Raw genomic sequence first — 13,688 nt, 5'->3', positions numbered from 1 at the left:
ATGAGTTTACATCAAACTTCGTCACTAGTGATAGTGACGACGTTTGATGTAAACTCACACTTAAGCTCTCTATGTAAATGGTTATGATAACGGATTGTTTGCTGTCACAACAATATTTTATTAATTTACGTTAAAATAAAAAAATAAAAACAATGAAAAGAGCTAGCTTTTGTCGAAAGATATCTTTCCTCGTGTAATCTATTTAGGAATCGTCTATTTAGCTAAATTATTTTCTCTTGTGACAGCAAACAATCCGTTGTCATGACAATTGAAGCTCTACGATTGCTACGAATTACGATACGAGAGTTGTTCGTGCTCGGGGTACTGATCCCGTTGAAACGCGGCAAGATTGATGAGCACGCGACACTTTTATTACGCTAATTGCGGTAATATCCTTAATACGGGCCGCTAATGGGGCTGCCCGCTAATTGTGCTCTATCTACCTGTATCATCACACACGTGACTTAATTTTTAAATCTAGTCTATACTTAATATCCCATTATAGGGTTATTATAAATGCAAAAGTAACTCTGTCTGTCATGCTTTGACGTTTAAACCACTGAACCGATTTTAGTTTTTATCCAGGTTTTTGAAACAGGGACGCACGCGCTAAAGTTTTTCTGTGACAGACAAAATTCCACGCGGGCGAAGCCGCGGGCGGAAAACTAGTTATTAATAAGGTAGGACATTACCTACAGACTTCTACATAATAGTAGATGACAACAATTTTTGTAGGTTTTGAGAAACTTCATTTTTTTTTTACATAGGTCATCTTATAGGTGAGAACAGTACGCAAACGCTAGTAAATTAATTAGGTTTTCACAATTAAATTAGATAGCAAGCAATTCCAGCCCAACCTTCTATTCGCAATTTTGTAAACCAATTAGGTTGATATTGACATGAACATTGCTAAATGTTGAGGCTACTAAAATAGCTTAGAGACCGATAATACAACTTTTATATCTTACATTACAGAATTCCAAAGTTGACTGGCGCGGACTAGGTACTTTAAAATATTATTTTCTTTTTCAGAATTTCTTGATCGCTATCATAGTAGGAGCTATGGTGGATTTCATAATCGGGACAATTATGGGACCAAAAGACGCGTCAGAAATAGCCCATGGATTCGTGGGATTCAGTAGTAAGTTAGATAGACTTGTGTAAAGTTACGTACCTGTTAGTATTAAGACTCGTACAATTATTAAAAAACCATTTCTTTTAGCTGCGGTCTTCAAGGAAAACTTCAAGCCAGATTTTCGCTACAGCGAAAAAGTGCATCAAGACTTCTTTAGTGTTTTCGCTATATTCTTTCCATCGGTGACAGGCATTCAAGCTGGTGCTAACATCTCCGGGGATCTGAAGGTAAACGAAATCATGTTACCTTTACTCTGTCACCATTGTGTTTCTAAATATTTGGGTAGTACCTAAGTAAGTACTAGTAGTAATGGTTACCACGCCACGCCGAGATTCGAGAATGTAGAGTCCGTCGATTGAGTAATATATTTTGTGATAAAGAGTTGAAGCTATTTTATGTTAGCAATAAAAATACTTAAATGTATTGCTTATCCTGTTTTTTGAGTAATATAAGTAAATCAAACAAACCGGCGTACTAATTTTCAGAACGTCCTAGGCGCATTAGGTTACCTAGTTTTTTTCAGTAAGCGATCTTACTAACTCTTGGGTGTACCTACATAAAGTAGGTAGGTACAGCGCTATAATGGTCTGATCGAGGGCGGGTAAGTGTTGTGTATTGTATTAAAAGCGGCGACCAGTCGATTGGTTCGGTTGACGTCAAGATGCTTTCATTAGCTGGGCGCGGTGGCTACTTTCCTTTACATTCTATAAACTTCACAGTTTCTAAGGAATCGGTTAAATATAGACTTAGTAGAGAAGCCCCTTTAAAATGCGATTAATATCTTTTAAGAAAATATGGGGTGGACTTTTCTAGGAGGTAATTATGTGTACGTACGGCGCCTACGCAAAAGCACGTCATAACCATCATTCATATCATAACTTAATGAATTGGAATAAAAGCGTCAAGTAAAACGAAACACTTGATGATCTCAATTGAAAAATGGATTAGTCGTTACAAGCAATGAACACAGTATCCAAAGCATTTTAGAGCTTATAAGCTACGTCATCTACTCGGCCTTGTAATCGATCCCGTGTTGAAAAAGGCAAGCACACGCGCGTGTAGTGTCACTCTACTGCCTACGCTACACAGAACGCTCGTATTTCACGTGACGTAAAGCCTACGTCACGGGCAAACCAAATGGACGTGTCATGGCTGACTGGAAAAGATGAATCAATCAATTGAAACAATAACACCGCGAATTCCTCCTGACCAAATCATATTACCTACACGTGACGTGCTACAATTTTATTTACACACTACTAACAAATCGAATCATTGAAACAATGCATTACATCCAATCGAGATGTCATCTCAGTTAACCCTGCGTTTCGAAATTTTATTACTCCTTGAGATGAGTCGATTCATTGAAGCCAATTAAAATGGCAATTATTTGGTGACTCAGTTCTATTCTGGTACGATTTGCAATTGCTCGAATCAGGGGCAGGGTAGAATTAAACAACCATAAAGTGAACTGGCAGGGTGGTTTCTTAACTGACTGTCTACAGCGGCAAACGCTAACTAGTGTAAAGAGCATGAGAGAGATTTCTACCCAGTCATCGATCTTATTATTTGCGTGTACTTTGAAACTTTTGGTTCCAAGTTCCATTTCTCTTCTAGGACCCTGCTTCAGCAATCCCCAAAGGCACCCTGCTCTCGCTGCTGATATCCATGCTGAGTTACGCGCTCATGGTGCTGTTCTCCGGGGGCGGGGCCCTGCGCGACGCCAGCGGGAACGTGACGGATCTGATCATGGTCAACGGCACCATGGATGTCAGCGGGCTGCGGGACTGCAACGGAACTTGCCAATTTGGACTGCACAACAGTTATTCAGTAAGCTTTGAAAAAATGCATGCATGCAACGTTGCTATAATTGAGAAACATTCTCAAGCTCTAATAAGCTACTTCTCCTACCAAAAGCCACACTCTTCCTAATATAACTATTTTTATGACAAAGGAGATGGCTCCTCTGAATAGGATAAATCAAGACAGAAAATATTATGACAACGAATAGGTAGGTACATTATCATCTTTATCAGATCATCAGAGAGTTCAGAGACAAATAAATAGGGCATGGGGATTGGGGAAGGTGGCCAGACGGGTTGAGGACGCTTGATGTTCGCATATTCGTCCATTGATCACCTTTAACAACACAGGTACACGGGAAGAATTTGAGTGGTCTTATTTAACTCTGCCAGAAGCACACGTTAGAATCAAATGTTAACGTAATTCTCAAGAATTCGTTTCTTTAACAGGTCATGCAACTAATGTCGGGCTGGGGTCCGCTGATCTATGGCGGGTGCTGGGCGGCCACTTTATCCACTGCCCTCACCAACCTCTTATCCGTGCCCCGCCTCATCCAAGCCCTGGGCGTCGACCGCATCTATCCTGGACTCATCTTCTTCTCAAAGCCTTACGGGCGACACGGCGAGCCCTACCGAGGATATGTGCTCACATTCTTCGTATCACTTGTTTTTCTTCTAATCGGTACGTAGGGAAAGTCCATTTAACATCCAGATTGTAAAATTACTTTTTAAAATAAAAAATACTTTTGTTTGAATTATTAAAGTATACGAGTACTTAGACCTAGATAGATTTTTTTACATCACCATAATGTACTTACATAATATTATTGTAATTTGATTATTGCAGCTGACCTGAACACCATCGCGCCGCTGATCTCCAACTTCTACTTGACCTCGTATGCTCTCATCAACTTCTGTACCTTCCATGCGGCGCTGGTGCGCCCACTCGGGTGGAGACCTACATTCCGGGTAAGGATTAAGGAATTTAAAAATATTAATGAAAAAGTTTAAATACTCCGTGTCATTGTAAGTACATACACCTATGACCATTCAGGCCATTAATAAAAAAAGAAACAATTATGTAACCTTTTTTGTTTTCAAATTAATTTCAGTGATTTGGTAATTGATATTCTTTTGTTTCTTCCAATGTTCGTCGTTCTCTTTTTTAAAAAATTACAAATTATTTTTGTTTTGTTTTAGTAGGTAGTCAATACTCAATACTACTTACTTTAATTTTCACTGTGTTTATTACTTTTAGTGGCATCTGATGACATAATAAGGAATCATTTGAAGAAGCATCATGATGATCGTAACTTCCTAAGTGAAATATTTCCAATTGTTCCAGTATTATAACGTGTGGGTGTCGCTCGTCGGCTTCCTGATGTGCGTGGCCATCATGCTGCTGATCAGCTGGATGATGTCGCTCATCACATTCGCCATCTTCATCACACTTTACCTTATCGTGCATTATCGTAAACCTGGTGAGTGAATTATTTCTTCTCTTTGTTGAGTAGTCAAGTTTTTCTGTACTTATGATTATAAGTCAGATGATTTCGTTTTAGGTGTTAAGACTATTTTAAAAGTTCATTTCTTACATTCGTACTCGTAGAAATGTTCATTGTTACATACTTTTTGCAGAGAACTATGAGCGATACTTTTAAAGTTTTGTATTTTTTAAGTAATTTTCAAGATTTTTAGTAACGGCAAACTATGATACGTAATCTCTGGCAACAGTAATGAGAATGACTCAATTCAAATTCGATAGTTTGGGATATTTTCAGTACACAGGTAATCCTTTCAACCTGGCTACTTGCTCCAATAACTCGATGTTATCCCTTTTACTGTGTCAGTGGAAGTGGCCAGCCCCAGGAATAGCCAGTCTAATTCGGTCTGCCTCCATGAGCGATTGCATCATCACTCCCTTACCCGGCGGATTGACTTGCGCAACGCTTGTTTGCAATCTCGTTTCCTAAATTTATTGTATCAAACTGCCAATCGTTCGCGAGAATTACCACTTTGATGCTGGAGTACGTAAATTTAAGTTAATCTTCAATACGCCATGGATTGGTTGAATCTAGCGGGTTTAGGGCGTATGAAACTTATCACCTGTCAATGCTATAACGTGCTAAGTATATCTCATGGGCTTATTTCGTTATAAGTTTGACTTATTATTTTTTAAAGTCCTTAGCTGTTATGAGTTAGATTAATTCAGAGTCCTAAGCATAAATGACTCTCGTAATCGTATAGCAATCTATAAAGGATTTCGACGACGTACAAATGTACGTGCTTCAGGCTAGAAAATCCTTCAAATATTCTTAAATTACAGACGTGAACTGGGGAAGCAGTACCCAAGCGCAAATGTACAAAACGGCTCTATCGAGCGCCCACAACTTGGCACGAACGGGCGAACACGTGAAGAACTACTGGCCCCAACTCTTGGTCTTGTCCGGGGTGCCGCAGACCAGACCCGCTCTGGTGGACTTGGGCAACCTCATCACTAAGGCTGGCTCGCTCATGATCGTGGGGGATATATCTGAGGTAAGTTAGCATCAATAAATCATCATTATGACGAATATTTAGTTGATGCACAAGTGCGTACATAACACGTTGACATTGCGACATTGACAAATTGGCCAAAATGGCCTTAAACTTGGAAAATGGCGAGTTACGTATGTATATTTTGACCTTACACGTGGAAGATGGCCACAAGTAACGGCAAATCTAAAGACAACGACATTGAATTGAACCCACCGAAGAAAATCGCTCTATCCAAACAATGGACAATGCCATAATAGCAAAAGTCATGTGATGTTAGACCGCCTACCAAGCTGGACGCAATCCGATCGCATCATTATTTTATTCTCATTAACGATTGAAAACTTCTCCGAATTATATTCAGTCTTCCAATTTAGGAGTGTCTTATTTTACGAGTACTACAACCTCTACTAGTCACTCATTGTTATAAATTAAATAAAATGAAAACTGATAGCTTGAATGTAGTGATGACTTACAAATCTAGATTTAGCAGTCAAGATTTTTAAGTTTGTCTAGATTTTAATAACTTAAGTCCAAGGTCTTATTCTGATGCGTTTCAAGATGAAGACTACGTATATCTATAAAACGCTTTTTCTTCACAGAAAAAGTTATCCTACAAAGAGCGATCGCTCCGATCACGCGTTAGCGACGAGTGGCTGCGCGACCGCAAGGTTAAGGCGTTCTGCGGCGGCGTGCACGGGTTCAACTTCGAGCTGGGCGCGCGCGCGCTAATGCAGGCCACGGGCGTCGGCCGACTGGCACCCAACGTGTTGCTCATGGGCTACAAGGCTGATTGGGCCACCGCACCCGCGGAGGACTTGGTGGCTTACTTCAATGTTTTACAGTGAGTGTCCAGAAAAAGGTATCATGTTATTATCGATCGCAAGCGACAAATGACTGCGCGATCGCAAGGTTAAAGTGTTCTGCGGCAGCGCGCACGGGTTCAGGCCACGGGCGTCGGCCGCCTGACGCCCAACATGTTGCTCATGGGTTACAAGGCTGGCTGACGCTCCCGTGGAGGACTTGGTGGCTTACTTCAATGTTTTACAGTGAGTGTCCAGAGAAAGGTATCATGTTATTATCGATCGCGAGCGAAGAATGACTGCGCGATCGCAAGGCCAAGTTGTTCTGTGGCGGCGTGCACGAGTTCAGGCCACGGGTGTCGGCCGCCTGGCGCCCAACGTGTTGCTCATGGGCTACAAGGCTGACTGGACCACCGCACCGGCTGAGGACTTGGTGGCTTACTTCAATGTTTTACAGTGAGTGTCCAGAATCATCGGTATCGATAATAACATCGGTATCATGTTATTATCGATGGCGAGCGACGAGTATACGGACTTACGACTCTCTTTAGATAGGAATACTTACGACTTTCTTTCTGTCTTCATTCCTCCGGCTGACCAGACTCTCTCTCTCTCTTTACTCACTGCAATGGACAGGTGGGTTGAACACTAAGCTTGGATATTCGAATGTGTATCCCTTAGCCTCCTTTTACGATGTCCACGGGAAGAACGGGAATTGACCTATTCTGCTCCGTGACGACACGACTGAAATAATTACCTAGCTTGACATTATTGTGTTAATTATAGCGCCAAATTAACATTTTTCTTCAGTGCCGCCTTCGAGAACCGCTTAGCAGTGGCGATAGTGCGCGTAGCGGGCGGGCTGGACTGCGGCGAGGCGGCCGAGGCGGCGGAGCAAGGAAGCGCGGCCGGCGGGCTCACCGCTACGTCAGCTGGTAGCGGCGACCTGCGGATACGTCGCGGGCCTTCCAACATCATGCACGCTGATTCAGACCTGGATATACGGTCGTCGGACTCGCAGCCATCTAGCCGGCACAATTTGACAAGTAAGTCAGCTTTTTAATACTTACATAAAAGCAGTTTTAGGTTGGACTGCGGTGAGACGGCGGAACAAGGAAGCGCGGCCGGCGGGCTCACCGCCACCTCTGCTGGTAGCGGCGACCTGTGGATACGTCGCGGGCCTTCCAACATCATGCACGCTGATTCAGACCTGGATATACGGTCGTCGGACTCGCAGCCATCTAGCCGGCACAATTTGACAAGTGAGTCAGCTTTTTAATACTTACATAAAAGCAGTTTTAGGCAGGACTGCGGTGAGACGGCGGAACAAGGAAGCGCGGCCGGCGGGCTCACCGCTACATCAGCTGGTAGCGGTGACCGGCGGATACGCCGCAGGCCTTCCAATATTATGCACGCTGATTCTGACCTAGATATACGGTCGTCGGGCTCGCAGCCATCTAGCAGGCACAATTTGACAAGTAAGTCAGCTTTTTAATACTTACATAAAAGCAGTTTTAGGCTGGACTGCGGCAAGGCGGTGGAGCAGGGAAGGGCGGCCGGCCGGCGGGCTCACCGCTACATCAGCTGGTAGCGGCGACCTGCGGATACGCCGCGGGCATTCTAACATCATGCACGCTGATTCAGACCTGGATATACGGTCGTCGGACTCGCAGCCATCTAGCCGGCACAATTTGACAAGTAAGACAACTTTTGGATACGTAAAAACAGTTAAGAGCCATTTCACAAAAATATTCCGCGCGAATTTAGGTAAAAGCTGTCAACGCAACGTCAAAAGAGTAAAAAGAACGCTGAAATGGACAAAAAATCTTAAGCCGTGACCGTATTAAGACTTGATTTAAGTTATTAATTTTAAGGTAGAATGAGGTATTCAAACTTGATAAATTAATTTAAATTTTGAATAGAGTTTATTAAGTCTTTTATATTTCGATTCATAATAAAACACGAATAGGTATAATATGTAAAATATATATTACAGTGTGTGAAGCAGTACCACTGAATTCCCAACATGCTCACCAATACTTCTGTTTCCTTGGTCCCTATATCTACAACAAGCTTAACAGTACTTTGTCTTTATATCCTCTCCACAAACTAGAATGCAAGAAAACTGTTACGCAATGGTTAAAAAATCTGGATTACAACACTACAGAAACCTTATTACGACCTTTACTCTAACTGTAAACTATGCACTAACTTTTAAACTAGGCTATCATAACATAAATAAATATTCTAACCAACTATTCAATTATCAACTACATAAATTAATAAAAATTGAATTAGCTAATTAATCTTACTTTTCCTTACCTAAATAATCTAATATAAAATCTAATATTTACATCTAATAAATAATAAATCTAATATCTACATTTTATCACACACTTAAAATGTTAGATAAATAGAATTTTGAAATTATGCAATTAATTCTATTTATTGAATCGGAATTCATTATTATACTTAGCGATAACAAATTGAATTGCGAATAATAACAATTAATATTAAACCAGTACGTAAATTATTTACCTAGGATAATTATGAATAATGTTTGTTTTATATGGAATTTTTTATTGTTTTAAACAAAATTTTTATAATTATACATACATACACTTGCATTTTCGGCTTTTAACTTGGGATTGTAATTTATCCAATGCATGATTTACTTAAAATAGGAATGATGTTTGTTTTAATTATTGAAATTTTTATTATTTTAAACAAATTTTACTCTCAACTAATTTATTTTATATTTTATAATTATACATACACTCGCATGTTTGGCTTTTCACTTAGGATTGTAACTTATCCAATGTATGATTTTATTGTTTTTAATATTTTATTGTTTGTCTGCTAGCACATCACCTTATGTACCTAAGATACTATGCAAACAACCTGGGGGTGGAGCACTGGTGACCTGAATTACGGGTTTCTCTGAAACCTATATCAGGCACCAGTCTCTCACAAATATGTAATACTCATTGTAAGAATGTAATTTTTGTATGTGAGAGAAATAAATATGATTTTATTTATTTATTTATTTAAATTAAGTACAAAATAAAGACAGTCACATAGCGAAAAAAAAATCTGCCCCCTTCCGGCTCCATCATCGGACCCTGGATACGAATAATGAAACACGAATAGGTATATTATGTAAAATATATATTAAGTACAAAATAAAGACAGTCACATAGTAAAAAAAAAATAAGCCCCCTTACAGCTTCATCATCGGACCCTGGATACGAAATATTCGTCAAGGCGAATCACACAAGCCCTAACTGCATAGGGTTCTATTGTTTTGTTACGGAGGTGGCCATTGCATCTCCTCCAGATCCATTATCAGACAGAGCTAAGAAATAAATAAATAAATATTATTATAAGTAAACAAATAACTAAAATAATTCATCTTACTATCTTACTTCTTACTAGTCTTATTAATATTATAAATACGAAAATTTGTGTGGATGTCTGGATGTTTGTTACACTTTCACGCAAAAACTACTGAACAGATTTTGATGAAACTTTACAGTACAGTACAGCAGTACTAGGCAGTCTGTGTTCAACTATCACTCGGGTCGGACGTTCCTATCGCAAGACCTTTGGTTCACTCAGTTCAGATACGACTCTAATGCTGTGTATAATTATTTTCGTGAATACACTGAGTTTATTAATTTCTACGAGTGGATTTCATTTTGCCTGAGACCTACGCCATGAACCCTGAACCAGAAGACCCTGTCGCCAGCGACAGCGACGCTCATCCATCCCTGGCGTCGACCAGAATAGCAATGTATGTATAGGCTATAATTTATGACGATCTGTGACAAACTAAATTTCAAGCGGGTGAAGCCGCGGGCAATACTACATATTTCATACTAGCTTTTTGCCCGCGACTTCTTCTGCGATGAAGTGGAAAATGGTTCTAATAGAATTAAAATATTCTAAGAAAATTAATTTTGTTAAATGATTATAATATTTTTTGATATAAAATCTACAAATTATTATGTTTAAATATTTGAATACTTACAAAATTATGAGATCTTTCTAAAACAAAATTAAAACACTACACCTGCCGCAGATTTCTTTGTAAACAATGTTTTTTTGTTTTTCCTTCAGGTGCTAAAATAACCAGGCTATTGTGTGCGCATACTCTGGAGTATTCCACATACAACTGGTCGTCGGAGAAGCATAGATTTCCATTAAGTCTACTCCCGCTACCATATGGAACTTCGCTAAAACTCGTGAGGGCGCCAACACTTGCTTTTGTATCGAAAATTAGTATGAGCAGCTGCGCACGCGGTTGCCCGTTGCAGGCTCTATGCAACCACACTATTTTAAACCGTGGTCCCTAAGCATGAGATAGGAAACTGCACTCTCTTGAATTCTCTTGAATTTGATGGTGTTAGGGGAATCCTAGGAATGAATACAGACTTTCCAATGGAATCTCCTCATCAATATTACGAAATTGCGAGTTGCAATGCAATGTTACGTTTTCACTTGTTATTTTATTGTAATCTGACCTTGATTTTTCAAACACGTGTCAAAAAAAAATTAAAATCAAAAGTACTAAGGAATATTTCATTGATATCAACTTAGAAACAAGCACAGATCACAGAAACTAAAGGGAAATGTGACAAGGGACAAATTGGAACATATTGCTTCTGAAAGCAATGATGACAGTAGCGACGTCATTATTTAAACAGTTTATATTGCTTGCATAGTACTAAAGATTATTCGAACGTTGAATACTGATACCGCAGTGGATAATGAGCACATAATTTGATTTCTTTGTGTGTGTGAATTTCTAATACGACACTGAGTTTCGAACTCAGCGCATTACTTATAATAATAATACAAATAATAATAAAATCATTTATTTGCAAGCTTACCATCTCTCTATATTTCTATGGAACCAAGTTATCTCCAAAATAGCATTCCACACCTTTTTAACCTAGTCAGGTAATAATTTTAATAAAATACGAAGCACGTCATCTGTCAATAGGATAAATGTATATTTTAGAAGTTAATAAATTATGCATAAAATATAAACACTAGACGTTTAGTTAAATCGTAGAATTTCTGAAAAACAAGTACTAAAATCGTACTGAAAAAAAAGTATTAATATGTTATCTAATTTATTTATTAAACGTCGAATTTTATCAAAGATTTTGGACTAAAGTTTTTGAAAATATTTTATAGCCTAAATAGAAAAAAATTAGGATTCTAAATCGTGAAAGAATTTTTTTTCGGAGCCTATTGCCTCCAAACAAACACACAATTAAATCTTTCCTCTTTTATTAGTATAGATTTAACAACAAAGCTTCCTTCTCGAAACAAAACGCTTATTTTTCTTCTTCACGAAACAAAACTCAAAGCGGATAAATCAATAAACAAATCTTTGGACAATTTCACAGCGCCATCTAGTCCAAAAGTAGGCAACTAATATGCTTGTGTTAAGGGTGCTCGCATAATGGATATTCTTTTTTATAATTTATTTATTAAATTAAATACATTGTACGCATATTATACATAGTTACACCCAGATCCGTCAAAGAAATTAAAATTCATCATTTCAATTTCTGCTCGGCCGGCCGACTCGAAACAGCCTCTCGGCATAGTATCAAATGTATTTGGTCGCCGTACAAATCACCGCTTTACGACACGAACGCACGTAAACGTCACGGCGGGAAAAATGACACAGGTCCTGCCTTGACGGGCGCTCGCGCCATACTAATCGATGTCGGCTTGCGCATTGTAATTTATACTGATATTCACATCAATATTTTGACAAAGTGGTTACTTATATTTAAACAATAACTGTAGAAATCAATTCTACAATGAATATTCTTTATTTTGGGATACTTTTATTGCAGTTATTGCTGTGTTTTTTAAACCAAAAACCACGATCAAAATGTGACGTTAATCTTCAAATTTGCCAAATTATTTTTATATTTTACTCAATAATAGTAATGAAATTCAAGAATCTATTTCATTAATGGACTACAAGAATATATGTCCGATGATTACTATATATTTTTAAGCTTATTATATGAGCATAAATAATAGATACAGGACTTTGAAAATGAGTCTGCGGCAATTTTTCCGTAAAATGGTTGTGGGAGATGGGGCACTGTGAATTAAGCAAAAGAGTTTTAGTAAATCCGTTTCATTAATGGTCAACACCAAGGATTGACCTATCTTTCGCAGTTATTAAATAATCTCTTGGTGTTGCTTAAGATAGTAATTCATGCTTCCAAAATCTTAGAAATTCGCACGAAAATGTAAAATGGCTCTTAAGGGACTCTTGTGGGCTCACCGCCACCACTGCTGGTAGCGGAGACCTGCGAATACGACGTGGACCCTCTAAATTCATGCACGCCGCAGACTCAGATTTAGACATAAGCTCTTCGTCTGTATGAGGATACAGGCATAACCTGACCAGTAAGTCCATTTTTTGTAGTAAAAATGGTTAAGAATGCCTGACCTGCGTTTGCACCGCGAGCCTTCAACATCAGGCACAATTTGTACCTAGTACGGTATTATTTTGTGCTTGTACCTAATAATTATGGTCATAATATGGTCCTTAGACTTCCTGCCCAAGTATTCAGTTGCCCGTCCTAGTAGCTAACTTATCTTTTTCGTTGCAGATCTGTTGACGTTGACGACTTCGCGGTCGTTCACAATATCGGAGAAGGAAACGAAGGAACGAAAGAAAGACAAGAAACCGTCGGACATACATCGCCAGATTGTGTACAAGGCCTCCAACGGAGTTGAGATATCGAAGGCACAGCTCTCACAGATGACTCTATTCCAAAGAAAACAGGTAATTTGAATATTTGGCATTGGATCTGCTTGGCAATAAAATAAAAGTTTTGATTTTGAAGGCATTCACTGACCTCAAATTCTACAGCATGATGTTGATTTATGTTCCCAATTTCAACAAAAAGTGGGTAGAGAAGTATTTACATAAGTTACAGTTTGTCTAAACTTATGTGCATCAAAAGGGCGACGACGATAAGTTGTTGTATGTACCCAGTCAAAGGTAAAAAAAAGTGCCTTGTAGTAGTTGTATCAGAGTCGATAGCCGTGTGGTAGTAACTCAAAACGAACCTTATTCCATAGGAGCCAGGGTCGATAGACGTGTGGTGGCTGTACGACGACGGCGGGCTCACGATCCTGCTGCCGTACATCATTTCCCAGCGCTCGGCGTGGGCGCACTGCAAGCTGCGCGTCTTCGCGCTCGCCAACCGCCGCCACGAGATGGAGCTGGAGGAGAGGAAGTGAGTTTTTAAAGAGGTTTCTGATTGGCAGACTTCAATCTGCTGCTACTTCACACTTCACATTAACATTTTCCGACTCGATTCCGATGACTCGATGATGATTTTACATGAGTAAAACATAATTCCTACG

General features: G+C 39.3%; 1 protein-coding gene across 1 annotated transcript in view; it reads left to right on the top strand.

Moving 5' to 3' along the window:
* The window catches only part of LOC135079353 (bumetanide-sensitive sodium-(potassium)-chloride cotransporter), a 39,028-nt gene that overhangs the window by 22,417 nt on the left and 2,923 nt on the right, over positions 1–13,688 (top strand). Inside the window, exons 7-17 of the mRNA XM_063973994.1 lie at positions 1,033–1,141; positions 1,223–1,362; positions 2,753–2,965; positions 3,388–3,619; positions 3,785–3,906; positions 4,283–4,418; positions 5,264–5,475; positions 6,075–6,316; positions 7,086–7,321; positions 12,926–13,101; positions 13,401–13,558. Of these exons, the coding sequence (XP_063830064.1) occupies positions 1,033–1,141; positions 1,223–1,362; positions 2,753–2,965; positions 3,388–3,619; positions 3,785–3,906; positions 4,283–4,418; positions 5,264–5,475; positions 6,075–6,316; positions 7,086–7,321; positions 12,926–13,101; positions 13,401–13,558 (1,976 nt within the window). The remainder of the gene's footprint in view (positions 1–1,032; positions 1,142–1,222; positions 1,363–2,752; positions 2,966–3,387; positions 3,620–3,784; positions 3,907–4,282; positions 4,419–5,263; positions 5,476–6,074; positions 6,317–7,085; positions 7,322–12,925; positions 13,102–13,400; positions 13,559–13,688) is intronic.

This window comes from Ostrinia nubilalis, chromosome 16 (assembly GCF_963855985.1).
Source record: "Ostrinia nubilalis chromosome 16, ilOstNubi1.1, whole genome shotgun sequence".
Lineage (NCBI taxonomy): Eukaryota > Metazoa > Arthropoda > Insecta > Lepidoptera > Crambidae > Ostrinia > Ostrinia nubilalis.
This window is presented reverse-complemented; position numbering and strand designations above follow the sequence as displayed.